Genomic DNA, 25,506 nt, shown 5'->3' with positions numbered 1-25,506 from the left:
TAGTCAAGTTACCAGAACGGCCCCATTCTGCAAATGCTTGTTGCCATGGTACCACAACATCATTCTGAGCGAGAGGCAGGGGTCCAACGAAGCTATATTCACAGTTGTAATTGTTTATAAAGTTGGGCTGTTTGAGACTGATTCTGATTTCAGTTACACCAGTGTAAATCAGTTGAAGTCAGTGGAGTTTCATTTATCTAAAAGGAGTATTTAATCAAGACTAAATAATTACTTAGCTCACACTACCATATAGGAAGACTTAGTTAATGTTTGGTACAGCACTTTGAAGATGTAATGTGCAAAGTATTATTATTAGAACATCTCGCAAACCCTACAATATATTTACCCCGAAGGACACTTTAATAAAGCAATTTTTAGTGTTTTTCCCTATTATACCTAATCTGCTTCCTTGTCCCTCACCACCGCATGCTTGCCATCTACACATGTCAAATTGTATTTAAAGCTGAGCTTTTTGTGACTAATATCTGCATTTGCCTATAGGAAATCACTAACTTATACTGGCTCGTTGAGGGCCACTGGGGATTGTCGACATCTATTAATGTACAGCTTTGAAAAATTAAAGTAATTCAGAACCATTGAGCTATGCACGTAGCTAGACTAGGTATGTACATTTCTTATTACTGAGGATATGTCTACACTTAAATAGCTACAGCAGCACAGCTGTAGTGTTTCAACATAGACACTACCTGTGCCAATGGGAGCAGTTCTTCTCTCAGCATAGGCAATCCACCTCCGAGAGGCAGCAGCTAGGCTGCCAGAAGAATACTTTTGTCAACTTAGTGCTGTCTACACCCAGGGGTTAGGTGGCTGTAGCTGTCTCTCTCAGGGCTGTGGATTTTTCACACCCCAGAGACATGAAGCTACGCCAATGTAAGTTCCCAGTGGAGACCAGCCCTGAGTGTTCTGTCCTTCCTCCCTCCACTTGATTGCTCTTTCTACACACACAAGTTTCATGAGTTTAACTAAATAGGTACAACCCTCCTAGCGTGGATGCTCTAAAAGTGGTTTGTGTGGACTGATTTAACTAAATCAATTTAAAAATCACACCTTTTAGTTTAACTGGTGCAACGGTGTGTAGAGGCCTTATGCTCACTTGTTGTATCTTGTCTTAAATTAGACAATAGGCACTTCAGGGAAGGGACAAGATCTACCTAGCACAATTGGGCCCCAATCCAGGCACGGGGCACTTCTGCAATATCACAAAAAGCTGATATTAATCCTCCTGTTTGTTGGCTACCTACAACTCTGAAGCATGGGCTTGTTGATACTGGAAGATTATACCATGCTGGAACAGCACCCTCAGGAGTCGTGGCAACAACCACGATGTAATTTCCTTGTATAAACAACCCCGGTGACACAGCAATTGGGAGGCACCATGTTAACAGCCTGGGCTTGAGTCTGCTCTCATACTAGTTTTATAGCATGTAACTCAACTGAACCCAACAGAATTATACTGGTGTAACTGGAGGCCGAGGCAAGCCCCACAGCTCAGTGTCATTCTGTTTCACTACTGGAGAGAGCACTTGCTGTTTGGTTTTGTTTACTGAACTATTCACTACAGCTTTCCTCCCAGGTGTTTCTTTTTAAATTAATTTTCAGGGAACTAGATGGTAATTTTCTTCAGTTTTGAAAAAACAAAAGCTCCTCTCCACTTGCAACAATGTTGGCAGCCATGAACAAAGATCAGAATGGGAAAATGTTGAATAACAGGTTGTGTTTGTTCTGCACTAGGTTCAAATGGGCAGCCAATGCTTTTCGCCAAGCTTAAAAAAGGCAAAATACCAGGCAGACTGCTATGCTCAACTGTTTAAAATTCAGCCACTCCGAGGAGGAACAATCATCTGCTCCACACCATCTGGCAGCTGTGAAGAAAAATAAAATAGCATATACAAGTACTGATCATTTACAATGTAAGTGGAATCCTATGGTTTAACATGCATAAGGGGAAGTAATGTAATAAAAGGACTATTGATCTGTATCCTAGATTAAGTTAATTATTTCTAATGCATATCCAGGGGTACTGACCCTACTCATTTTCTCCAGTCATCTTGTGTACAAACTACGTAGCTAGTCTGCAGCATGTTGGTGTAGGGCTGTCCTCACGAGAATTCTCACTCCAGATTCAAATGGGTCCATGAAGTAACACATTCTTTTCATAATTTAAAAGGTGAATGCTAAAGATTTTGGATGGAGATATAAATAACTGAGCGGCAAAAAGCTGTTAAAGAATATGATTCATGCACCAACGCACGTAAGCAAGTGCTTAACTTTTTGAGCATGTGAGTAGTTCCACTGAAGTCAATGGTTCCATCTAGTCTTAAGTGATTACTACATATAAGTTAAATATGTGCTTGTGTGCTTTGCTATGTTGAGGACCCTGTAGATATTTAAAATGTGAGACAGAGAAACAAATATTTCTCAAAAAATGGTTTTTTTGCTTACTTATTTATCCAAAATGCTTAAGTTACATTCTTCAGTCCTCTCTCTCCCATGGGAGGACAACGTTTGAAAATACTGAAGGTGAGAAATTCAGAACATGTTAAAATATGAAAGGGTCATGAAGTGGGCACAACCATAGAAATCTGTGTTGGGAGGGCAGGGGAAACTGTTAGGCCATCTAACCCAATACTCGGCCAGTGCAGCATTGTTTAGATCTGTATTCAGGATTTCCCAGCACCCATCACTAAATCTAAACCCTACATCAGAGTGATGAAACGTCTACCATTTTCTTTAGACTATTCCATACTCTTCTACAGCTTGCTGTCAGATCCCCTCCCCCTTTTTCCAAACAAAATTCTCCCTTTCTTGTTTTCAATTCACTTTTTCTACTATACCTACTTGTACTACCCTAAATAAATAAATCATCTCCATCCAGACTGTTTACTTTCATCAAATATTTGCAGATTATCGGGTGCCCCACTTAGATGTTCCTTAGACAACAGAAGATAAGCATTGTTAAAATTGCTACTAAATATGTTTCACCTCTGCCATTTGTCCCATTATAAGTGCCCTTAAAAACAAACACTAGAGCTTTTTGGATTCCTCTTCCCCCCCTTTCCTCACATGGAAAACATCAAAAAAAATGGGGAGGAAATTGTTGAAATAGTCCTTGGAATAGTTCAACTTTTTGGTGAAAAATTGAAAACCAAAAAAATTTCACTTGAAAACTGAGTATTTTTAGCTGAATACTGTGGTGCGTCACAGAAACTGCAGTTCATGCCCTCATTATACTCTATAGGCTTGGCTCCTGGCCAGAATGCATCTCCCATTATGCATCATGGTCTCCATTCTTGATAAGCTACTGGAGTGCATCATGAGTGATGTAATCAAACTGGGGGCTCCAGCCCATAGAAACTGGGGCCTGTGCCTCCATGTTGACATACAAGTTGTGGGTTTTTTTTCTTTTTTTGCTGATTTTTTTTTTAATTAAGTCAAAGTTTTCTGTGGGAAGCAGATACTTTTAGCAAAATATATCATTTAATCAAAAGCTCAAATTTCTGCCAAAGTCCAGTTTCAAAAGAAATTTTTTCACCAGTCTTAATCACCATATTTAGCAACGGATACCTTTTTAAACAGTACTCTGAGTCCAAAGGGGGTAGTAGTATAGGTTCTACTAGATACAGCTAACCAGTTATGATTTCATCCCAGCTGAGCTTGGGACTACCGAGTCATTTATATTGTTTTGAGGCAACCCTCTTGGCAAAACTGAACAAAAACCTTTAAAATCAGTCTTGACAAGACTTGGGGCAAGATTTTCAAAAGCAACTAGTGATTTTTGGATTCCTTTGGTTTCTGGGATGCCAACTGGAGACACCTTGAAGTGGCCCAGTTTTGAGGGCCAGTGCTTTCTGAAAGTCACGCCCCTTTACAGTGTCTCCATGTGGGCTCCCAAAAATGGAGGCACCCAAAATCACTAGTCACTTTTGAAAATCTTGGCCTGTCACTACTGCCCCAAAGGGTGGCCAAGACTAAGCAGCATGGAAGTGATGACAACAGTGTAGTTTATAGATGCTTGTTTCTTAATGCATCCATACAGATACTTTTGACTTTTTGTTTTGTTTTTTAAGCACTCCATTCAACTACTGGATTGCTTTTCTTTGTGGTTAATATCATACATAATTTTATCAAGCAGAATCTTCTCAAGAACCACTTCCAAGATAGTTTCCTTCTTCACAAACGTAACCTTATCTCTTGTGGTTCAACAGTACTAGCATGTACTGGAAAACAACTATTTATTACAAGATGCAATACTGTATACAGAGAGCCCAGAACGGACAAACAAAATCACTGGGTAATGCTCACTCACTGTACGGCTCCTTTCTTGACTGACAATTGCACACAGAAATGAAACCCACATCCAGAAGTTGCTGCAGGTCTCAAAATGAAAATTACTTGTGGCAGGGATAGTCTTTTTTTTCTGTGTTTGTACAGTCCCTAGCACAACAGGATCTGGTCAATGACAGGGACTCCTCATCCTACCGAAATGCAAACAAAACAACAGAAACAAAACTATATCCTTCACTGTGAAAAATACTGACATCAATGTAATCTGTATTCAGATATTCAATATAACACTGAGTTACAGTTAATGAAAGCAATTTGGCACAGATGGCTTGATCCTTGAACCACACCACTCAAATCATCAGTATCTCCAGGCATGGAACACTTGAAGGATTTGCAGCTACCAGAACTTCTCCCGCAAGTTTTCTTCCAAATATGCATAGAAGGGACATATGTAAACAATAAAAATGGTAACAAAATGACCTTTTAAACACAAATAGAAGTTCAGACCCAAGATGTACAAGCAACCCACAGAAACTAATAGGGCTGGTCAGAAGTTTTCCCTAGAAACTTTTTCTATAGCAAATTTGGGTTGGGTTTTTACTAACAAATTTTCACAACGAGGTCTGCTCTCCTGAATTTTTTTTTTTTATTTCCCCCTCAGAAAATGGAAAACCTGCTTTTGGTTGCTGAAAAACAAGAAGTTTGGTTTTCAACAAAAAGTCAGATTTTGGAGGGGGGCAATAGGAAAACACAACCCATCCACAACCAGTTTTCCAACCAGTTCTAGAAACCATCAATAATAAAATTGCTAACAATGAGGAAATGATCATAAGGAACTGTAATGCTGAGGGTCTAGAAATGGAATAGGAACCCCTTTTGGCCTAGGACACTGTTCAGATATAACCATGGTCATTAGTACTCAAGTCATTACCATCTGAACAGTGCCATGATTTACACACATCTGACTTATGGTGCTGGTTATCCCTAGGACTCAATTACTAATTCCTGTAAAGTGCTTTACTATTCTCTCCATTTTACAGATGGGGAAACTGTGGCAAGGAAATGTTAAAGCCCAAATTTTGAGACATTGCTTCTGGTGTTGGGCACCTCAACTTTTTGGGTGCCCAACTTCAGACACCTAGGGCCTTTTTTCCAGAAGTGCTGAGGTCAATGGGGGCTGTAGGTACACAGCTCTTTCAAAAAACAAACAAAACCTACTAAGTAACATTATTTAGTACATGATTTTAGGTGTCTACCTTCAGGTATCCGAGTCTGAAGATTTTGGCCTAGTTGATGAGGCTGTGTATGAAAATGTAGGCCTAAGTGACACTTGCCCAAGGTCACAAAGTGAGTTAATGGCAGAGTCAGAAATAGAACCTTGATGCTGTGACTCTGTCTGGTGCTCTATTCAATGCCCCAGGCTCCCTATGGGAAATGAGTTGATGGTGTCAGTCCAGTCCTAGTGGACAGGTGTCCATAACTAAAGCCACTATCACAACTGGTAATCTTAGCAGAAAGGCAAAGGACCTGAATTACTATCAAGGCTATAGATCAGGGGTAGGCAACCTATGGCACGTGTGCCAAAGGTGGCACGCAAGCTGATTTTCAGTGGCACTCACACTGCTCAGGTCCTGGCCACCGGTCCGGGGGACTCTGCATTTTAATTTAATTTTAAATGAAGCTTCTTAAATATTTTTAAAACCTTATTTACTTTACATACAACAATAGTTTAGTTATATATTATAGACTTATAGAAAGAGACCTTCTAAAAAAGTTAAAATGTATTACTGGCACGCGAAACCTTAAATTAGAGTGAATAAATGAAGACTCGGCAGACCACTTCTGAAAGGTTGCCAACCCCTCCTATAGATGATGATGATGATGATGACCATTTACATGGTGATGTGGGGAAGTTCCTGACCATTCTGTGCACAGAGGACTTTGGTTTCCTGGACTATCCATCTAACCCTTTTCAAACTGATTTGGAGGAGATGTGGCCCTGTGGCAGCCTGCCCACAGCAAAACCATCCATGCCTCGATCTTGGCATCCATCTTTTAATAGTTAAACAATAAACAACTCAAAATTCTTCCAGCATTTTAAGCAAAGCCCCTGCCCTTGCTCCTGTCCCCGCCTCACCTAGCACTTCCCCCAGGCAAGCATTCTTAACTGGTTTGTTGGATCCACTTGGTCAGTGTCTCCTTCTGGCCCTCTAGGCTCTTGGAGGACTAGCTGGGGGGCATCAAAATGCCAATACCTCCAGCAGGGAGCAGAGGAGGTCTGATAGACCCCATCCCTTCCAGGCCCTAAGAAAGGCTGGATAATGCTTATATTTAATATAAAATGTAAATCAGATCTGTATAAACCTGTATACCCAAGAATACAATTTCTCACAATGAACAAACATTTCCCTAAACAAAAGAAAAGAAAACACAAATTGTCAGAGGCCCCAGATTCCTATTGCCTCTCACTTTCTATCTATATCTCTAGCACTTTGCAGCCAATCACCATGCTGTCTTTCATATCTTTTAGACACATACGTTCTGAACTAGCAGACTCCTGAAGTCAATACTGATCCTTGCATGCTCCAAACTGTGCCTACTTTATGCAACAGAAAATGTTGCACTAGATTTATATAGAGACATAGTAGGTTTCTCCATGTGGCTCTGCTAATAGTTCACAAAAGAATCACAATCAACTGGCAAATGGATTCTCCCTTCCTCACCCCCACACACATCTGGGGTTGGATTACAGACCCTTTTTTTTAAAAAAATCGTTGTAAGAGTAAATTACAGCGCTAAAGAAAACCTTGCAGACTTGGAATTTGGGTGGAATCCATTTATTCCATATGTGCAAAAACTGGACATGGAACTAGATGAACCACAACAACCAAACTGAGACCTCTCCATGTGTTATACCCATAAGCCACTCTTGATTGAATCCTGTAAATCTTTTCCTTATATAATAAGCTGCCTTGTCTGGTACAGTTTGATTTCAATTATATATATTTTTCCTTCATGTTCAAACCTATCATAAAAAGGTCTGTAAACTCTGTATATCACACAGCCTTTTAATATATATATTTTCAAATGAAAGATTAATTCCTCATGTCTAAGCATGAGGGAAAAAAGGGACACTGCCATATAGTATGAACTTTAAAAAAACAACAACAAACCTTTGCACCTACAAGTTGTTATAATATGGTAGAAAAATAAGTACAGTGAAGAATGTTCTGCAGATTCTAAATACACAACCAAGAAAAGATCTGCCATCCCCAAAGGTAGGCAAATCCCTGTAGGATTTATTTTGTATATGGTTTGTCTTTACTAATTTTATTTTTCAACAAAACTATTTGGGTCTTCAAAAAGCCAAGTCATAAAGAATATATCCATCCAGTATATCTTAAGTGAGGCTTTTAAAACCCATTCTGTTTCAGAGCAAAAACCAAAAACCCTAGTCCTCCCCTCCCCCCAAAACAATCACACCTGCAGAGTCTCAGAATTTTATCTGCTTAAATCTAATAAAATATATTATCCACAAGTCCCCATGAAGTGATTCAAGGATCACAATTTGCTATTTCAGGAAACATCTGTGTCAACGTGTCTTGAATAGGATGTTCACTGTGAAATTCATAAATAATAATTTCCCTGATTTATTATTAATTATATCCGGACCATGTATTCAGTACTCAAAAAAGCTGTACAGATATAAAATTTGTTGTTCCTTTTTATAAAAATTTGGTTCAATCACAAGGATGAAAGCAGCATTTTCAAAACAGTGTAGTGAATGTTTTTGTACTTTGTCTTAGCTATACTTATGACAGCAAAGTATATTTATAAACTATACATTTTCCAAGGAAAAAATCTACTGAAATCTCAATTCAAACATAAACAAAATACAAAACTCTAATATTTTATTATGCAGAAGATATTCCACAAACCCTTAAATACCATATCTGGTAATACTGCACACACACACACAAGCATAATTATATTAATTCACCATTTGTTGCATTTATTTGCAACACACACACATACGATATTCATGTTAATACTTTGTTTTCTGGAGAGAAGAAACCAGAGTCGATTCTCAAGCCAGTCATATTGGAGGTTGCCTCTGGTTATTTTTATATTTCTTATACCAGGGGTTTTATGGATTTATCAAAATACCATAATTTTTATTTAAGTCACAAATTTTCAAGAAGCCCCAAACCAGATTGGACCCTCTCATACGGTTTCAGTTCATTGACACCATATGTAAGCATTGCCAAAGCTATAAATACATCACGTGTCTGCCTCAAAGGCGGGCTTGCACTGTGATTTTTGAGTACAGATTTTACAATATGCGAGACTTTCCCCGGTTCCCTTCCTTTGAAGTCAGGGGGACTATTCACTTGAGTAAGGTTACAAAGGATCTTAGATAGCCCCCCACCCATGCCTCAGCTAAAACCAGTTTAGTGAGCCACCTAAGGATTCCTCTACATAATGGGAATCCTCAGGTGGTGCAAGACTGCAATAGTGGTTCCTATGCCTCTACTTGGGCACTAGCAAGGCCATCCCTATACCCCTGTGAACCAAGGTTACTAGGACAGCCTCTTCAGACCACAGTTAGTTGATGTAAAATAGAGCAGCCCTCAGGTTGCTCTAATTTGTATCAGGGACCAGATCAGGGAAAAGCAAACAGCACTTTTGCCCTCAGTCCAAGCACAAAGAGCGCTACTTGGCTGTCACTGAGGATCTAGCCATCTCTTATGAACTCACTCATTAGACTTTTACTCTATAATAGGCTGGTGTTCTCTTACTTTTTTGTAGATGGACAGACAGACAATGGCAGATTTAGGTCAGAATTTTTGGTGGGTCGCTGTAACTTGCCTCAGCAATACATGTGCATGTTAATTAATGGCATTTTCGAAAGGGCTCCACAGTGCTCTGTAGCAGCTGACAAACTATTATCAAGTCTTGCTGCTGCTTTGGAGCCCTCTGCTATGCACAGGGGCTCTTTTCAGTCAGGGGGAGCGGAGCAGCTGCCTCCTGCACAGATCCTTGCAGTAGATGAAATAATCCATTCCATCAACAGCTGTGAATGGCTTAAACCTTTGCAAGGAAGATGGTTTTATTTTCTCACTTTGTTTGGCCCCCAGGGTGTGTATATGTACTGTTCCCAAAAATACAGGGGGCAGGTCCTGCAACTCACTGTCCACACCCAGGGAGGACTCCAGATACAGTAGAACTGCCACGATCCAGGAGACAGGACAGCTGCATAGGAAATCTGCACCTCTGCCTGCCATAAAGGCTTCCTCTTCCCAAGTGCACAGGTGTGTTTAGAGATAAGGTCTGGGCAGAGCATCGCTGATCTCTATAGATGAATGAAACAGCCCCGGCGATAATGCAGTCCTAAGGCTGCGGTTGTAGCTGTGGAGTGGCCTGGAGGGAGGATTCCTTCCACCCTAGTCCCTATGGATCTCCTTAGCATCCACCCAGTTACTGGGCAAAGTATTTGGCTCTTTGGAAGTGCAGTGATTTTCCCCCACACCGCCCCCGAAACATTAGCATTATAATATCATTAGCTTCCTTAACCTGGACCTGCTTCTATTGAAGTCAGTGCCAAACTCCAAATTACCTCAGTGGGAGCAGGACCAGATCAGCATCTCTGTATTTCAGCTATACCTGCTGTAGCCCTATTTTACAGTAGGTGCAATGTGAACATACTCCACACCAAACTGCTATGGGACCTGGAGTAGAACAAAGAGCAAACAGCTGAGGAGCCATCTAATTTCTGCAAATAAATTGGAGAGAGTCCAGAGGACAGCAACAAAAATGATGAAACTTTTAAAAAATGTGACCTATGAGGAAAGGTTAAAAAAACTGGGCACGTTTAGTCTTGAGAAAAGACGACTCGGGCAACCTGATAAGTCTTCAACTACATTAAGCACTTTTATAAAGAGGATGGCGACTGATTGTTGTCCATGTCCACTGACGGTGGGACAATAAGTAATGGCTTAATCTAACGCAAGGGAGATTTACATTAGATACCAGGAAAAACTTCCTATCAGGGTAGTTTAGCTCTGGCCTAGGCTTCCAAAGGAGGCCTGGAGACAGAGCGCAGAGAGTAGGCAGCACTGATGAAACAATTCCTTCAATTTGACTGTTCCTGTCAAACTGGTCAGGCCCTGTTCAGGTGATGAGGCAATGGCCCAAGCCTGGGCTACCTGTTCATGGAGGACTTGGTTCTCTGCCAGAAGCTGTCACCCGAGTCCCCAGAGTATGGCTCTCTGCAGATCAGAGACCTGATGGGGTTTGCTAGGGAATGGGGTGCATGGTCCCTCCATATCCCTGCTTGGGCGTTGGTCGTGAAGGGGCCAGAGGCGTCTGTGCAAACTCTCATGGCTGAGGTGTGAGCAGCCAGGCCTAGTGGGTGGAGACTGAGTCAGAAGCCAGGAACCAGAGCTGAGTTTTCTGGAGTCCGAGTTATTTCCACTTCTCTTTTAATGTTGTATTTCCAGCACAGCTGGAATAGGTTAGGGGTTTGTTACAGGAGTGGGTGGGTGAGATTCTGTGGCCTGCATTGTGCAGGAGGTCAGATTAGATGATCATAATGGTCCCTTCTGACCTTAAAGTCTATGAGGTTGTGGAATCGCCATCAGTAGAGGTTTTTAACTGTCTAAAATGGGCCATCTTGATTATCACTACAAAAGTTTTTTTTTCCTCCTGCTGATAATAGCTCATCTTGATTAATTAGCCTCTTACAGTTAATATGGCTACTTCCACTTTTTCATGTTCTCTGTATATATATATATCTTCTTACTATATGTTCCATTCTATGCATCTGACGAAGTGGGCTGTAGCCCATGAAAGCTTATGCTCAAATAAATGTTAGTCTCTAAGGTGCCACAAGGATTCCTGTTCTTTTTTTAAAAAGAGGGTAGACAAACACCTCTCAGGGATGGTCTAGGTTTACTTGGTCCTGTCACAGCACTTGAGGCTGGACTTGCATGGACCTCGAGAAGTCATCCAGCCCTACATTTCTATGATTCTATGAATTTTGGAAAAGGATTCTTGGTCTGAAGATCATTTTGCAAGCAGTTTGTTGCAAGTATTCAGTAATTGAAGTTTGAGTTCTGTTAATTTTTTGACTTAACAGAGAGGTCACGTACAGGTTTCAGGGGTCTACCAAGCAGGGCCAGCGTTACACTTGCTGGGGCCCAGGGCAGAAAGCCGAAGCCCCACCGCATGGGGCTGAAGCCCAGGGTCCGAGTCCTGCCACCCAGGGCTGAAACTGAAGCCTGAGCAATGTAGCCTCACAGGGGCCCTTCTGGTAAGGGGCCCCAAGCAATTCCCCTGCTTGCTACCCCCTAACGCCAGCCCTGGCTTTTATTTGCAGAAAACCAGTGATTGTGGCATGTTGGGTGGTGGCCTCAGAAAGAAAAGGTTCTCCTGCTGTGGAGGATGCAACTCAGATCCTGGGATGTCCAAGTGGGGAGATGCTAGGAAGGAAGCAAGCCGCCAGTAGGCCCGAGGTGCAGTGAGTGGGTGGGGGGAGGGTGTGCAGGGGCTGACTCACCACTAGAGTGCCTCCTTGTGGGCAGGCATGGCATAGCAGCTCTCTCCTTGTCTGGTACCACCTGCTGAAGGGCACTCCAGCGGTCTGCCTCTTCTTGTGACTTGGCCCTCCGGCTGGGTTACTTTAAAGTCTCTTCCCTTCCAGGACAGCCAACAAACAGAAACAAGGAGAATTAACTCAAAGGAATCATCCCAAAGCTGGGTTGAGGCTCTCTTCATTCAGAGAGCACTCATCAGGCTGAGGCTCTAAACTGAGTGCAGAAGTAAACAGAGAAGAAAAGATTTTTCTCAAAGTGAATCAGCATCTGATTCTCCCTGCCCTCAGGGAGGGGCCATCGGGCAGCAGTCATATGAGGAGCTCCTGCCTTTAGTTGGCCCTCTTTTGAGGAGATGAGGACTGAAGGTCTGGTGTCCGCCCTGATCTGCCAGCCACTGAGCTGGGTTTCTCCCTCTGAAGCATCTCCCTTCAATCCTATCATCTCTCATAGGTGTGACAGGGTGGAGACACCTGAACCCACCTTAGCCCTATGTTGCCCATTGTGGGGTTTGTATTCCCCATCACAGTGGGGTATGTGGAAGATGTGTAATCATCTTTTCAGTAGCCCTGGGGAGAGTCCTTAGCCCCAGGCACTATTAACTTTCCAAGCTGGGGGTCCCCCTTTAAGAAGGTCTCTGGGGCAGCTGCTCACTGTAGGAGTCCCAGGAGAACAAGATGTGGGGAAGGAGCCATTGGGTATAAATGGGACTTCCCAGACCTCTTACTATTTCCTGGTTCTACTGGGTTCCATGTGGATTCTAGAAGATCTGTGGAACTTTGGGGAGAGCAGGACATATGGCCTGTATTGTGGGAATTAGAGGGCAATCTAATGGAGCAATTGAGGAGAAGTCTTCTTGAGGAAATCCTCACAGAGAATTCCTTCTCATTGCTACAGACTTTCCCACAACAGGCTCTGATCGGGTCCTCAGTTATTTAGCCACTGCATAATTTTCATCAGCAAGAAGATAGTTTTATTCCAATCCAGTTCTGAAAGGTCTTAAGTACTTGCTCTCAATCATATAGTGTATGCTGACATCTGGTGGCATTAAGTAACCAAATCTTCATTAACAACTCTTATTTTCCAAATGGTTTTGTTTTCCTGTTGTATTTTATGAATGTTTGAGTTTAAGCACTCAGTAGAATGCATACACAGTGTAGCTAGACATTGTTAGTAGTGTGTTATGGAATGATTGCCTGGAGAGTTATTTTCAAGCTAACAGAGTATTGTAATTTCAGGAGCAATTATTCCATTATAAAATGGAGTGAATATCTCCCATTAGTTTCCATAGTCAATAGATAGCACTGTAAAACAGTAAATAAAATTCTGGACCCAATCTTACTCCCACTGAGCCAGTGGCAAAACTATCCTTGAGTTCAGGGAGAGCAGGAGCAGTGCTATGCTACCTATTCAATGACTGTTTTTTACGATCACATTGCACTCGCGCTCTCCCTCTCTTGCTATCATTTTAAAAACGCATTTGTATGAGTAGACAGTTATTCATGGTAACAAATGAAAGTTTGTTTCATTTCAAGATTTCATGGTTTAAAAGAGATTCATTATACGAGTTTTACATTAAAATTTGCATTAAAATCATGTTTAAATTTCATTTCCTCTAATCTTATCCTGCTTTTGATTAGCTTTAAGAGCAGTTGATGGTCCTGTGCCTTGCAGTTTTTGCATTTTATATTTTGTGTACATGGTCCGGAATTTTATATGAAATTGTAGGTTTGATCTCTGACCTCTGTTTACTATAATACTGATTTATCACTAATCTGATAGCAAGCCATAGGGATCTAGTGTAAACAAGCTGCTCACTTTACATAGCTATGTTTGACTCCTAAGTGGAGAAGTATGTATGGAGTATGTGCAGGATACTGTAGTCTACTACAGAAATAAATAAAAAACACATCACTGTTCAACTCTCAGGTAACATTTACATTTAGAGAAAATATGTTGCATGCCTGATAGGGAGAGAAAATGCATTTCTTATTCAACAAACAAATCTAAGATGTTTTAGATTATTATTTAGAGTGTTGGAGAGCTCAATCCTGCTCCATTGAAATCAATGGGAGCTTTGCCACTGACTTTTAATCCTGATCCGCTTAGTCTAAATTGAGAGAGTAGAGAAGATAAAAATGAAAATGCAAAGGACCAAAATCTTTCACTCACCGTCCAGAGAGTAAATGGCAAAAGCCTTCTCTGAGGTCTGTAAAACATATCTCTGCTCCAATACTCTTTTTTCCTTACATTGCGAGCTGCTTCCCTTTGGGATGTCTGTCAATCAATAATATAGTTGAAATCAAAGAGAGTCTTCCCAAAATGGCAGAGTTACCAAATGTAAGCCAGGCAAAAGTACAGCACTGATGAACTACACTGCAGATTTCAAAGAGCATTATTCTTGGAAACGTCCTGCAGTACACTTGTGTTCTGTGCAGGATGTTTCCTCAGAACATTTAACTCTAAGTGGAATTAAGTTTTACAAATTATTAAAAATAAGGTGACATTCGACTAATTGCAGCTGCTGGAAGGGGAGACTTTCTGCTATTGTGAGGTGGCAATTGAACTGAAATAGTTCAATATTACTCAAATGAATTTGACCTTCCTCAGACTGTAAGCTGGTATAAAGTAAAAAGAAATTTGAGACCTATTACATATCCAATACCATCTTCAATTCTAAAAATCAGTGTAGTGTTAGAGCATAGACAAGATGGGGTGAAATGGCTGGACCCTAGAATAATGCTTCCATTACTACTAGCATTGCACTGTACCAACAGCAGGAGAAACTCAGAAAATGCTCAGCTACAGAGAGCCTGTCCCCACCATAACAACAACAAGGAGTCCGGTGGCACCTTAAAGACTAACAGATTTATTTGGGCATAAGCTTTCGTGGGTAAAAAAACCATATTTTCAGATGCATGGAGTGAAAATTACAGATGCAAGCTTTATATACTGATACATGAAGAGAAGAGGAAGATCACAGTCACATTTTTATTTCAAGTGATAAGCTGATGAGAAATGAGTAATCTATGACAATGGTCCTGTGCCTTGCAGGTTTATTTTGAGGGTCAATTCAATGTATTTTATGCAGCCTCCAAATTTTCGTTATGCTGCCAATTCGTGCTTTTTTGAAAATGGGGAACTACATTGCAGAAGTTATTGGCAGCTGAGATGGGGACCAATGTGTCTTTTGGCACCCAGGAAGTGGTTGGAGGTGGTTTTGGTTATCCAATCAGATGAGGCTTTTGGTACTAAGCATGGGAAGCATCAACTCCTTCCCTCCCAACTTTGGGCAGAGACAGAAATGACTTTAAATATGGGAATAGGAGCTGGATTTGGATTTGTGTTCTCACCGCAGCAGCTGCTCCCACTGCTCTCTGGACCTGTATCTGCCATTACATCCAACAATTACAAACTGAAAATGACAAAGAAGAACATTAGCTGGATGTTTCTGCTACAATGATCTGCCTTGAAGTAGCTAATGTTGACATTTAAATTGTCCCTAGCCTTCTAGGTTAACAGAAGAATGGAGGCCATTCACAATTCTCCCACAGCTATTATTTCATCTCTTTCTAAACGCAGGCAAACATTAGTTGCATCAGTTTACATTCCATACCCATTTTGAAGGCTACTTTGCAACCATAAACCAAACGGCCTACAGACAATTTTTTAAAAATGCAATTTCAGATTCCAGAGCACAATTATGCAACATTTTTAAATAATCTGCAATTATGCAGCCATTCACATAGCCGTGTAATAGAGAAAAGAAGCTCCAACAGAATGTACCTATTTATTCATAGCTATAACCATCCTGAAATGTACAAAGTACTCACCGGAATTATCATCACAGGAACTGGTATTTCGAGTTAGACTGTACACATTGAATCACTGAAACAAGATGTTTCTTAGAATTAAATAATCATTTCACCGAATAAGTGGCATTTAGAAATAGGGTCAATGGAGAATCAGTTTTAGGCTTGCACAATAGAAAACTAGTTTGTCTAGAATACTAGTATTGACTCTGTTTGTACTTACTGGCTGCCTGGAATAGTCTTCCTGTCATAGACCACCAAGCTTCCTTTCTTTTTCTTCAAATGCTCCTTCAAACCTCCCTCTGTGTTCAGGATTTTGTAGCCCAACCCACTCAACCCTTGTAATATTGAATAATTTAACCTATGGAACAGGGCATCTCATACATTTTCCATCATTGCTGTGGCAAATCCCAAAGGAAAGGGACCTCCTTACAAATTGAACACCACCTGGATTGAACTCCGGCAAGATGCTTAAGGTGGCGTGGCTTGGTTGAGTATTCACTTCACATCCATCTGGCAATCTAGTCCTGCCACTGAAGCTTCTTGATGCCCACGTAAGCACCAGCCATGAAGAGCCATTCGTTGTTACACATGCTTGGAATTCATCAGTTTTCCATCCTAATAATACCTCCATACCAAGAAAGCTACCAAAATTGAACCAGTGCTGATGGAGGTAGTTGCTAGGTTGCCTTCAAATATCCTCATTTCTGACCACGTCCTGTCCCTTGATTTGGGGCAGCTAATGAAGATGATATGAATCAGAAATATCAGTCTGGTGTTCTCCAGTCTTTCTTAGCACTCATAGTTCACCGCTGTACAACAGAGTTAGTAAAACTATGGTTCTATAGCATGACATCTCCCCAGAGGCTGCTGGCAGCAATTGCTTACACAGAAAAGTAGCAACAGGACAATCTGTATTTTATCTTTAGCTTCTTTAATATATTCACGTGTTCTGTCCTTTCTGAAAGCACTTAATCTCACCTCCCTCTGCCCCCTGCATCTGTCACCTGGGCCCCTGCCTCTCCTTCTCGGCTGCTCAGTTCTCCTAAACACAGTGCTCAGTCACCCGCTGAAAGTTCATTTCCACACCTGCTCCCCTGGACATATTGCCCAGCTGCCTAGTTCTCTTCACCCCTGTGCCTCTGGACCCTCCCTGCTGGTAGGTGGAAGCTCCAGTCCCACACTGGTTGCTCTGGAACTAAACAATGAATCCTATTTCCTCTCCTCCTGCTCTGCAGATTGTGTTGTTGTATCCACCTGTTGACTCTCATCTGAGACTTAGATTATATGTCTTTGTACAGTGTCTAGCACAATGGGGCCCTGGTTGGGGGCCAGAGGTGCTCTGCAATACAAATAATAAGTGCAGCCTGAATGGCCACCAGCACCCATGTATGTCCTACAAAAGATGTTTCAGAGGGGCACACTGCTAATAATGCTGCTGTCACTTGTATCTCTGGGAGCACTGCTCAGCAAAACAACAGTACCTGAGAAACAACATGGAATGAGGAAGGGATGCCAACCTAATTATTCCAAGTTTTCTCTCACCGTATCCCTTCCTGGGCCATTTCATATAAATGAGGCCAACAAGCAAGATTTCCAGCCACAGCAGACTGGCAGATGGACAGTGTAAACAATAATTGCCCAAGGGTATCCAAGATTCTCTAGTTCTCCGATATTCATGTGTCTACAGAACTGTTCAGATTATGCTCAGTTACATTCTCTACAAATCCTAGGATGCAACAGCTCTGCCTTTGGCTCTCAATATAGAGTCCTCCCTGCTACTCTGTGAGACCATGTCTATCCTCCTGTGATTGTCAGCCCCCCCAACCCTTCTTTCTTCATGATCCCCCCCCAAATGTCTTGACCTCCTTTAATGCCCTCTCAACCCTTTTAACTTCACTTCTATTCTCTTTTCCCACTACAGTGATAAAAATTTGTCCAGAGGAATTTCAGACTTTATCTTTAAAACTCAATGGACTAGTTTCCCCTTACAAAACCAGAGTTATTTACATTTTGTGCACACTTCATACACACACTCCAATCTAATCTCATTCATTTATGTACAAAACCATCCTACTGAAATTGAGTAGCCCTTTAAGAAAAAAAGTTGGGTGAACATATGAACAAGGGTTTACATGCACCATAAAGTGTTTTTGCTCTTGATTATTACTTACTATCCCACTGAAAAAGTTTCACTTGTCTAGTCACTGAGCAAAAATAATACCATGCTGTATAGGTGACTAATCAGACAATGCAAATAGGTGAAGTGACATCTTGAAAACAGACCTATCTGCTGAAATCTCTTCACATAAATTATTTGGAAAATACTTACAAATAACAAATAAGATCACAGAAATAACAGTCCGTGCAAATGACTCAGTACTAAAAAAGAGCTAAATTAATTGGATAGTTTATTTGCTATGAATAATCTGACCAGCCTAAATTATTAGAGTTAGTCAGTGCTCAGTGGGTTGTGAAAGAGTTAAGTTTGCAGGCAGCTGATACAGAACAGAGATAGGGCACTGGGGCGGAGGGGGGGGGGGAGAATGGTCAGAGTGCTGTGCTAGGAGCAGTAAAGCTAGCTGAAAAATTCCTGCATTTGGCTTTGTTGTTCTACTACCACTATCCCCTAAAAATTGGTATAGGCAACAAACCCCCCCACCCCCATACACCTCCAAGTTCCCCAGTGTCCCAGCAGCAGCTCGCCTCCCTCCCCCGACACTACATACACCTGTGCAATGTCCGGGCAGCAGTAGGTGCAGAGGAGTGTGTCACACAAGCAGAATTTCCTACTCCCAAACCGTCCCGAACCAGGAAGTGACTGTAAAGTCTTCACGCTCCTCTCCTGAGAGCAACACGTCCCCGCCTGCTCATGGCACTGCCCGCAGCGGAGTCCCTCTGGGGCCACAACTGATGGCTGGAGAAATGCACCTCCTGACCACATTGGACCATCTGGCCTGGAAAACCACCGCTGCGGAGCAAGGGGCCAGAAATGGGTCCCAATCCAACTTTTGGTACAACACAAACAAGGTAAGCCAGGGAGTGTCTGACCCAGGAGGGCTCAGGCGTGGGAGTGCCAGGCAGAACCAAGTAGAGGGGGAAGGAGAGCCCAGTGGAGTTTGTTACAGGAGTTACTACAGTTTCACAGGAAGTTTCTTTTTGCTGCCTCATGTTACTTGCTTTAAAGGGCCACCCTTAAGCAATTTACACCTGCTTTTCATTAGTTAATCAATCAGCATTCAGCCTCCACTCGGTTAGCTGTGGACACCCCTCTATCCCCAAAGCATAGGACACTGAAAGATGCAAGAAATAGGCACTTACCAGCCTTCACAAGGACAGCTAAATGTTCTCCTATGACAGTTTAGGGTGTAGCTATTTTTTTAAGTGCCAACACTGTGCTTGGTGCGGTATAGGTCACAAAATGGAGACTAGCCCTGCATTTTAGAGCTGACAACTTGTTTGTACATCTGCTAATAATAAAAAGCGTTGGAGGCTGATTACATACCTTGGCTGCCTCCCTTTTTATGGATTCACAAACTGTGAAGTAATGGAGGTTAATAAACACACTATCCTGTTTGGGTGAGAATTGAGCTCCCTTTTTGTAATGCAAAGTTCTTAATCGTTACAGGAGACAATCTTTTTTACATTTGACTTGTAAAGGGCTACTACCTCTCCCCACAAAATGTCCCAACAATAGATCATACTCCCCTTGAGGGTCCCAGTAACTCCCTCCCCTGCCCTGATTCTGCATTCACCTATGGGGCAGATATACTGGCAGCAGTTAAGATAGAGGCATGTGTCAGACAGACAGTCTCCAACTCCCAAACCAGTGAATGACTGTGAAGTCTACACAATTCTCTCCGTAACTAGTCCTCTCCAGTGCTGGGTTGTGCCTGGTATTGCTTGTGGCAAGACTGCTGTGCTTGCCCTGGAACTGGGCAAGTGAGAGACAGAACTTAAGTGATGCCTAATGATGGGAAAGAGATGGACATCCTGAATGTCATAGACCAGCTATCCAGGAACTACACCTTCAGAGAACAGGGGGTTGGCAATGAATCACTGTCTGACTTCTGGTCCAACACAGGCAAGGTAAATAAAATGACTTGCAAGGTAGGAGGGAGTTCAAGTGAGTTTACAAGCTAGAGCCCAGGAGCCCAACTGAACTTGCTGAGCTACTCAGGGAAGGTAGTGCAGAGGAACTGCTGCTGTGACACAAGGAGTCAACAAGTGCTTATAATAGGAGGCTACAGCCCTGCTTTTGTTTTTTTAGGAGGTGGTTATTTAAATATAACTTTTGTTGTTATTGGTTAGATAAAAGATGACAGTACGCTTGGAGTTTTGAACTGTTTTATGGAACATTCTATCACTTGAATTTGGACACCAGAACATGGTCTTTGGGAAAATACTTATTCTTTCTGTAGTCCCAGTTTTACAAGTAAACTGAGGAACAAAGGAAACAACAGTAGCTAGGTCTAGGGTTATGGGGACTGTGTGTGTGTATAATATATTAAAAAAACAAGACTAGCATGATGTATGCCCATCATGGCCTGATCCCTCTGCTTGTGTATCTTAGCCCTTTCCCATACCTTTCACCTGTCTATTTAGGCCACAGTTGTACAATGAGAAGTATGGAAGTGCATCCCCATGCACATGGAGCCCACTGAAGTTTCTGGAGCTCTGTGTGCAACTCCTTGCAGGAGCAGGCCTTGGATTGTATTATTTTTGCTGCAGGGACTGGGTCTTCCTGTGTGTTTGTACTGCACCTAGCACAATGGGGCCCTGATCCTGATGGGGGCTTTTGGGCAGGAGCACAGTTAATAAGAAATAATGCTTATCAAGATATGGGTATTGTGAGGCTTAAACCATGGTATGTAAAGCATTTTGAGGTCTTCTGATTATATCTCCCAGACTTCAGTTCTCAAACTGTTCACCTTTTTCCCTTTTCAGTTTGCCTCTTTGGAAGTATTGAAACTATTTCCTGTTTCCTTTTTTGGAAAATGGATAGTCCCAATTTTGTTTGTGGACTGATGTCCTTTTTCAGAACCTCCATGTGGAGGGCTCTGAAGGCAGGTGATCTTTGACCATGTATAACAAAAGTATAGGAGCCTTTTGTTTTATAGAGAAGTGAATGATAATGGCTGAGGCAGTTTATTGTTAGTGTAGAAAAGTCCATCGAGACAGAATCATATATTCTGACATTTCCCCTGTGCTTGCCCTGTATTACACATTGTTACATACTGACATGTTTAATAATGGATTCAAAGTGGATTAAATATGCATTTAGTCACCTGTAACATTGCTTGACAAACTCTTGTCACCTTTGGGGAACTCGTGACTTATTGCAGTCATTCCCAAACTTTTTAGTAGGGCAACCCACCAACTGCATTTGTCTCTTTCTTTTCTTTTCTTTTCTTTTCTTTTGTGTGTGATCCACCCAGGGTCTAAATTCATGGGGGTGGGGGCAAAATCATAGGCCAACATCTTCATCTTCTGTTGCCACTTCCTTCTCGCTCCACCACGGGCATTGACCACCCTCGGTATCACCTTCCACCCTGAGACTGCAACCCTAATCCCTGCCTTTTGTGTGTGTGTGTGTGGGGGGGTGCACGGGTGGAGGCTGGAGAGCGAGCACACCCCATGTTCACCCTGACTCCTGTCCCACACCGCTGGGCCTGGCTTCCCACTCTGGGCATTGCAGCCTGGGCACCCCCAGAAATTTTTCACGTGATACACACAGTTGAACCATTCTCATTTTCACTTGGCATGGCATCTACACATACTCTTCTATCTTACATTGGGCACAATGCAGCTAGGCCAAACTCCCTTCTGTCCACCTCCCAGCCTCTCCGCTGCCCCTCTCCCAGCCGGCTCCCTTCTGTGGGCGCTCACCGTAGTTCCCCATACTTGTAGCAGGTCTTAAGGTTGGCACTGAACAAGTCCTGCAATCAGAGCACAGGGGACATGGGGTGCTGGAATCGGAGTGAGGCCAGACAGGTCCCCAGGAGGGAGCCTTGGTGCAGGAGCTGGCCGACGGCAGCAGCAAGGAACAGCGCTGCCCGCTCAGGTTTGGCCTCATGGCCCTGCATCATGATGGGGGGGCACCAGGGCCAAAATTGAGTGAGTGGCATTGCAACCAGGTGCACGAGAGTCACAGCATTGCTCAGGTTTAGTCTTCTGGACCCTCTATCGTGGTGAAGGGGCTGCGGGGCCAATATTCTTGCCAGCAAGTTGAAGAAGTATGGGCTGGATCAGGGGTAGGCAATCTATGGCACGGGAGCCGAAGGCGGCACGCGAGCTGATTTTCAGTGGCACTCACACTGCCCGGGTCCTGGTCACAGGTCCGGGGGGCTCTGCATTTTAATTTAATTTTAAATGAAACTTCTTAAACACTTTGAAACCTTATTTACTTTACATACAACAATAGTTTAGTTATATATTATAGACTTACAGAAAGAGACCTTCTAAAAAGGTTAAAATGTATGACTGGCACGCGAAACCTTAAATTAGAGTGAATAAATGAAGACTCAGCACACCACTTCTGAAAGGTTGCCGACACCTGGGCTGGATGAATGGACTATACGGTGGATAGAAAGCTGGCTAGATTGTCAGGCTCAATGGGTAGTGATCAATGGCTCCATGTCTAGTTGGCAGCCGGTATCAAGCGGAGTGCCCCAAGGGTCGGTCCTGGGGCTGGTTTTGTTCAATATCTACATTAATGATCTGGAGGATAGTGTGGACTGCACCTTCAGCAAGTTTGCAGGTGACACTAAACTGGGAGGAGTGGTAGATACACTGGAGGGCAGGGATAGGATACAGAGGGACCTAGACAAATTAGAGGATTGGGCCAAAAGAAATCTGATGAGGTTCAACAAGGACAAGTGAAGAATGCTGCACTTAGGACGGAAGAATCCCATGCACTGTTACAGGCTAGGGACTGAGTGGCTAGCAGCAGTTCTGCAGAAAAGGACCTAGGGGTTAGAGTGGACCAGAAGCTGGACATGAGTCAACAGTGTGCCCTTGTTGCCAAGAAGGCTAGCGGCATTTGGGGCTGTATAGGTAGGGGCATTGCCAGCAGGTCAAGGAACGTGATCATTCCCCTCTATTTGGCATTGGTGAGGCCTCATCTGGGGTACTGTGTCCAGTTTTGGGCCCCACACTACAAGAAGGAGGTGGAAAAATTGGAAAGAGTTCAGCGGAGGGCAACAAAAATGATCAGGGGGCTGGCACACATGACTTATGAGGAGAGGCTGAGGGAACTGGGATTGTTTAGTCTGCAGAAGAGAAGAATCAGGGGGGATTTGATAGCTGCTTTCAACTACCTGAAAGGGGGTTCCAAAGAGGATGGATCTAGAGTGTTCTCAGTGGTACCAGATGACAGAAGGAGTAATGGTCTCAAGTTGCAGAGGGGGAGGTTTAGGTTGGCTATTAGGAAAAACTCTTTCACTAGGTGGGTGGTGAAGCACTGGAATGGGTCACCTAGGGAGGTGGTGGAATCTCCTTCCTTAGAGGTTTTTAAGGCCCGGCTTGACAAAGCCCTGGCTGGGATGATTTGGTTGGGGATTGGTCCTGTTTTGAGCAGGGGGTTCGACTAAATGACCTCCTTAGATTCCTTCCAACCCTGATAGTCTATGAAATGTGAGTGGACAGTGGGGCACCCAAGGCTGCTCCTCTTCACTGCTGCTTTTGAGCTGGCTCCTGCACCAGTACCTGAACCAGACCCAGGGCCGGCTCTAGGCACCAACAAACCAAGCACGTGCTTGGGGCAGCACATTTTCAGGGGTGGCATTCTGGCCATCCTTTTTAGTTTGTTTGTTTGTTTTGCTACCAGCGGCAAAAGCCTAGAGCCGGCCCTGGCAGCAGCAACACACTGTGCCCCTGGGGCCGCTGCAGTTCACGCTGTGGGGGAGCAGCACCCGCACCTTGTGGCTGGACCAGGCAGGCTCCAAGCAGGGGACACTCGAGCTGGGGGCTGCCCTGCGGGGCACATGGAGCCACCTGCAGGTGCTGCAGGGCAGCTGCCCCGCAGCTGGGGCTGGGCGAAGCGGCCCGAGCCACCCAGGGACTGAGGCAGGGCAGCCAGAAGCAGCAGCAGTGGGGCCATAGAGGGCAGGGCGCTGCCGTGTGGGACCCACGTCCCGCTCTCTGGGGCTTCGCTCCCTCTGGGGCTACCCTGCCCTGGCTCCTCAGCCCCTTGCCGGGGCAGTCCCCCGGCTCTGCCCTCCTGGGTCCCGGCCGGTCCTGGAGGTGGGAGCCCCGGCTGGAGGGACCCTGGGCTGAGGCACGGCCTGGGAGCCCCGCTGCTTACCCCAACCCTGCTAGTGCCGGACCGGCTGGAGGCAAGGTGGGAGTGGGTGGAGCCCGCACAGGTGGGGGGTGGAGCCCAGGGTTGGGACGGCAGGAGGCGTGGGTGAGGTGGGGGGGTGAGCCCAGTGCTAGGGAGGCAGGGGGTGCAGGTGGGGTGAGGGGGAGAGCCCAAGGCTGGGGTAGGGGGCAGCCAAAAATTTTTTTGCTTGGGGCGGCAAAAAACCTAGAGCTGGCCCTGACTAGACCAGTTGGAGCTCAGGTTGGGCCCCCCAATGAATTTGGCCCTAGGCATGTGCCTAGGTTTCCTATGCCTTAATGAGGTCCTGCAAATGGTATGCACCCTGCAAAATGTGCATACATTTGGGGGTACTGGTGCATGGCACCAGTCAGGTTTGGCCCAGTCACCTTTCTGTCTGTCATGATGGAGGGGTAGCCTGTCCACACCTGAAGGGAGCTGCAACCCTGTACACCAGGTCGCAATGCCTGGAGTGGGGAGCTGGGCCCAGCCCCACAAGACGGGAGCCACCACTGCAGGGTGAGTGCAGGTCAGGCTTGCTCTCCAACCTTCCCACCGGGACATGCATTTTTCCTGGGACTGCTACCTATCTAGAACCTTCCAGAGACACTATTTGGGAAACACTGTCCCAGAGTATGTCTTCATTAGCAATGTTAAAGCACTGCCACAGAAGCGCTTTAATGTGGCTGTGTAGTCGCGGCACCAGTGCTGGGAAAGAGCTCACCTCCAGGAGGAGAGGGGAGTAGCTACCAGCACTGGGAGCCTGGCTCCCAGCGCTGTAGCACTGTCTACACTTCCACATTACAGCACTGAAACTTGCAGCGCTCGGGGTGTGTATGTGTGTGTGTGTGTGTTTTCACACCCCTGAGCAAGAAAGGTAGGCGTTGCAAAATGGCAGTGTAGACAAGGCCCCAGTCTTTCTAGACTTGTCTACACTGAGTTAATTGATCGCCAGTTAACTTGAGGTAGTTAACATTTGTAAAGGCTCCTCTGGATACTCTCCAGATGTTTATTCCAGCGTGCAAATGTCTGTGGTTTATTCCATGAAATGTAGGGAATATTCTCACTGTCCTGATTGCAGAATTGGGACTGCTGTGCTCCATGAGATACACTCGTGCACCTGCATACAGCATCATTGAAGTCCAAGAGTTTTCCCCCAGGAAATGTGGCAGGATTGAGGCTGATGTGAGTTATCAGGAAAATGGGAATGCTCCCCTTTCTACCCCGGGTAAAATGTCTACTAAAAATGAATAAACGTCTCAAACCAGGCTTTGCAAAGTACGCCCTCCTCATTCACAGTTCCTTACGTGTCTGGACTATGAAACTTTATACTTGACATTTTTAGTTCTCTGCTTCGGGGGAGTGGACAGAATTTCCTTAAGTACCATATTTCCCAACACTCCTAATGCAAAAATATGCTCAGACTTTAAAAAAGCAAAACAAATTCCCCTTTTGGGATCATTCCTGCGGAATCTGA

At 43.9% G+C, this 25,506-nt stretch overlaps 1 protein-coding gene and 2 long non-coding RNA genes across 6 annotated transcripts in view; 2 read left to right on the top strand and 1 right to left on the bottom strand.

The window, feature by feature from the left end:
• Positions 1-2,932, top strand: part of LOC120399578 — a 30,376-nt gene extending 27,444 nt beyond the window's left edge. Inside the window, exon 3 of the long non-coding RNA XR_005595235.1 lies at positions 1,753-2,932. This is a non-coding gene — a long non-coding RNA (uncharacterized LOC120399578). The remainder of the gene's footprint in view (positions 1-1,752) is intronic.
• On the bottom strand, positions 724-18,555 carry LOC120399579. 2 transcript variants are annotated; one of them, XR_005595236.1, is made up of 6 exons: positions 18,439-18,555; positions 15,731-15,785; positions 15,251-15,312; positions 14,070-14,174; positions 11,864-12,000; positions 724-1,883 (listed from the first exon to the last, which is right to left on the bottom strand). It is a non-coding gene; the product is annotated as an uncharacterized LOC120399579 (long non-coding RNA). The 2 variants fall into 2 exon arrangements; XR_005595237.1 differs by lacking the exon at positions 18,439-18,555 and adding an exon at positions 15,933-16,528.
• The window catches only part of NIPAL2 (NIPA like domain containing 2), a 65,961-nt gene continuing 58,738 nt past the window's right edge, over positions 18,284-25,506 (top strand). Inside the window, exon 1 of one of the 3 annotated variants that reach the window (XM_039527985.1) lies at positions 18,284-18,739. In XM_039527985.1, the coding sequence (XP_039383919.1) occupies positions 18,623-18,739 (117 nt within the window). In that variant the 5' untranslated portion in view covers positions 18,284-18,622. Of the gene's footprint in view, positions 18,740-19,130; positions 19,799-25,506 lie in introns of those variants that run through there. The other 2 variants (XM_039527986.1, XM_039527984.1) reach the window with 2 other exon arrangements.

This window comes from Mauremys reevesii, linkage group 2 (assembly GCF_016161935.1).
Source record: "Mauremys reevesii isolate NIE-2019 linkage group 2, ASM1616193v1, whole genome shotgun sequence".
In the NCBI taxonomy this organism is placed as follows: Eukaryota; Metazoa; Chordata; order Testudines; family Geoemydidae; genus Mauremys; species Mauremys reevesii.
Note: the sequence above shows the minus strand (reverse complement) of the source record. Positions and strands in the feature narration are given on the sequence as shown.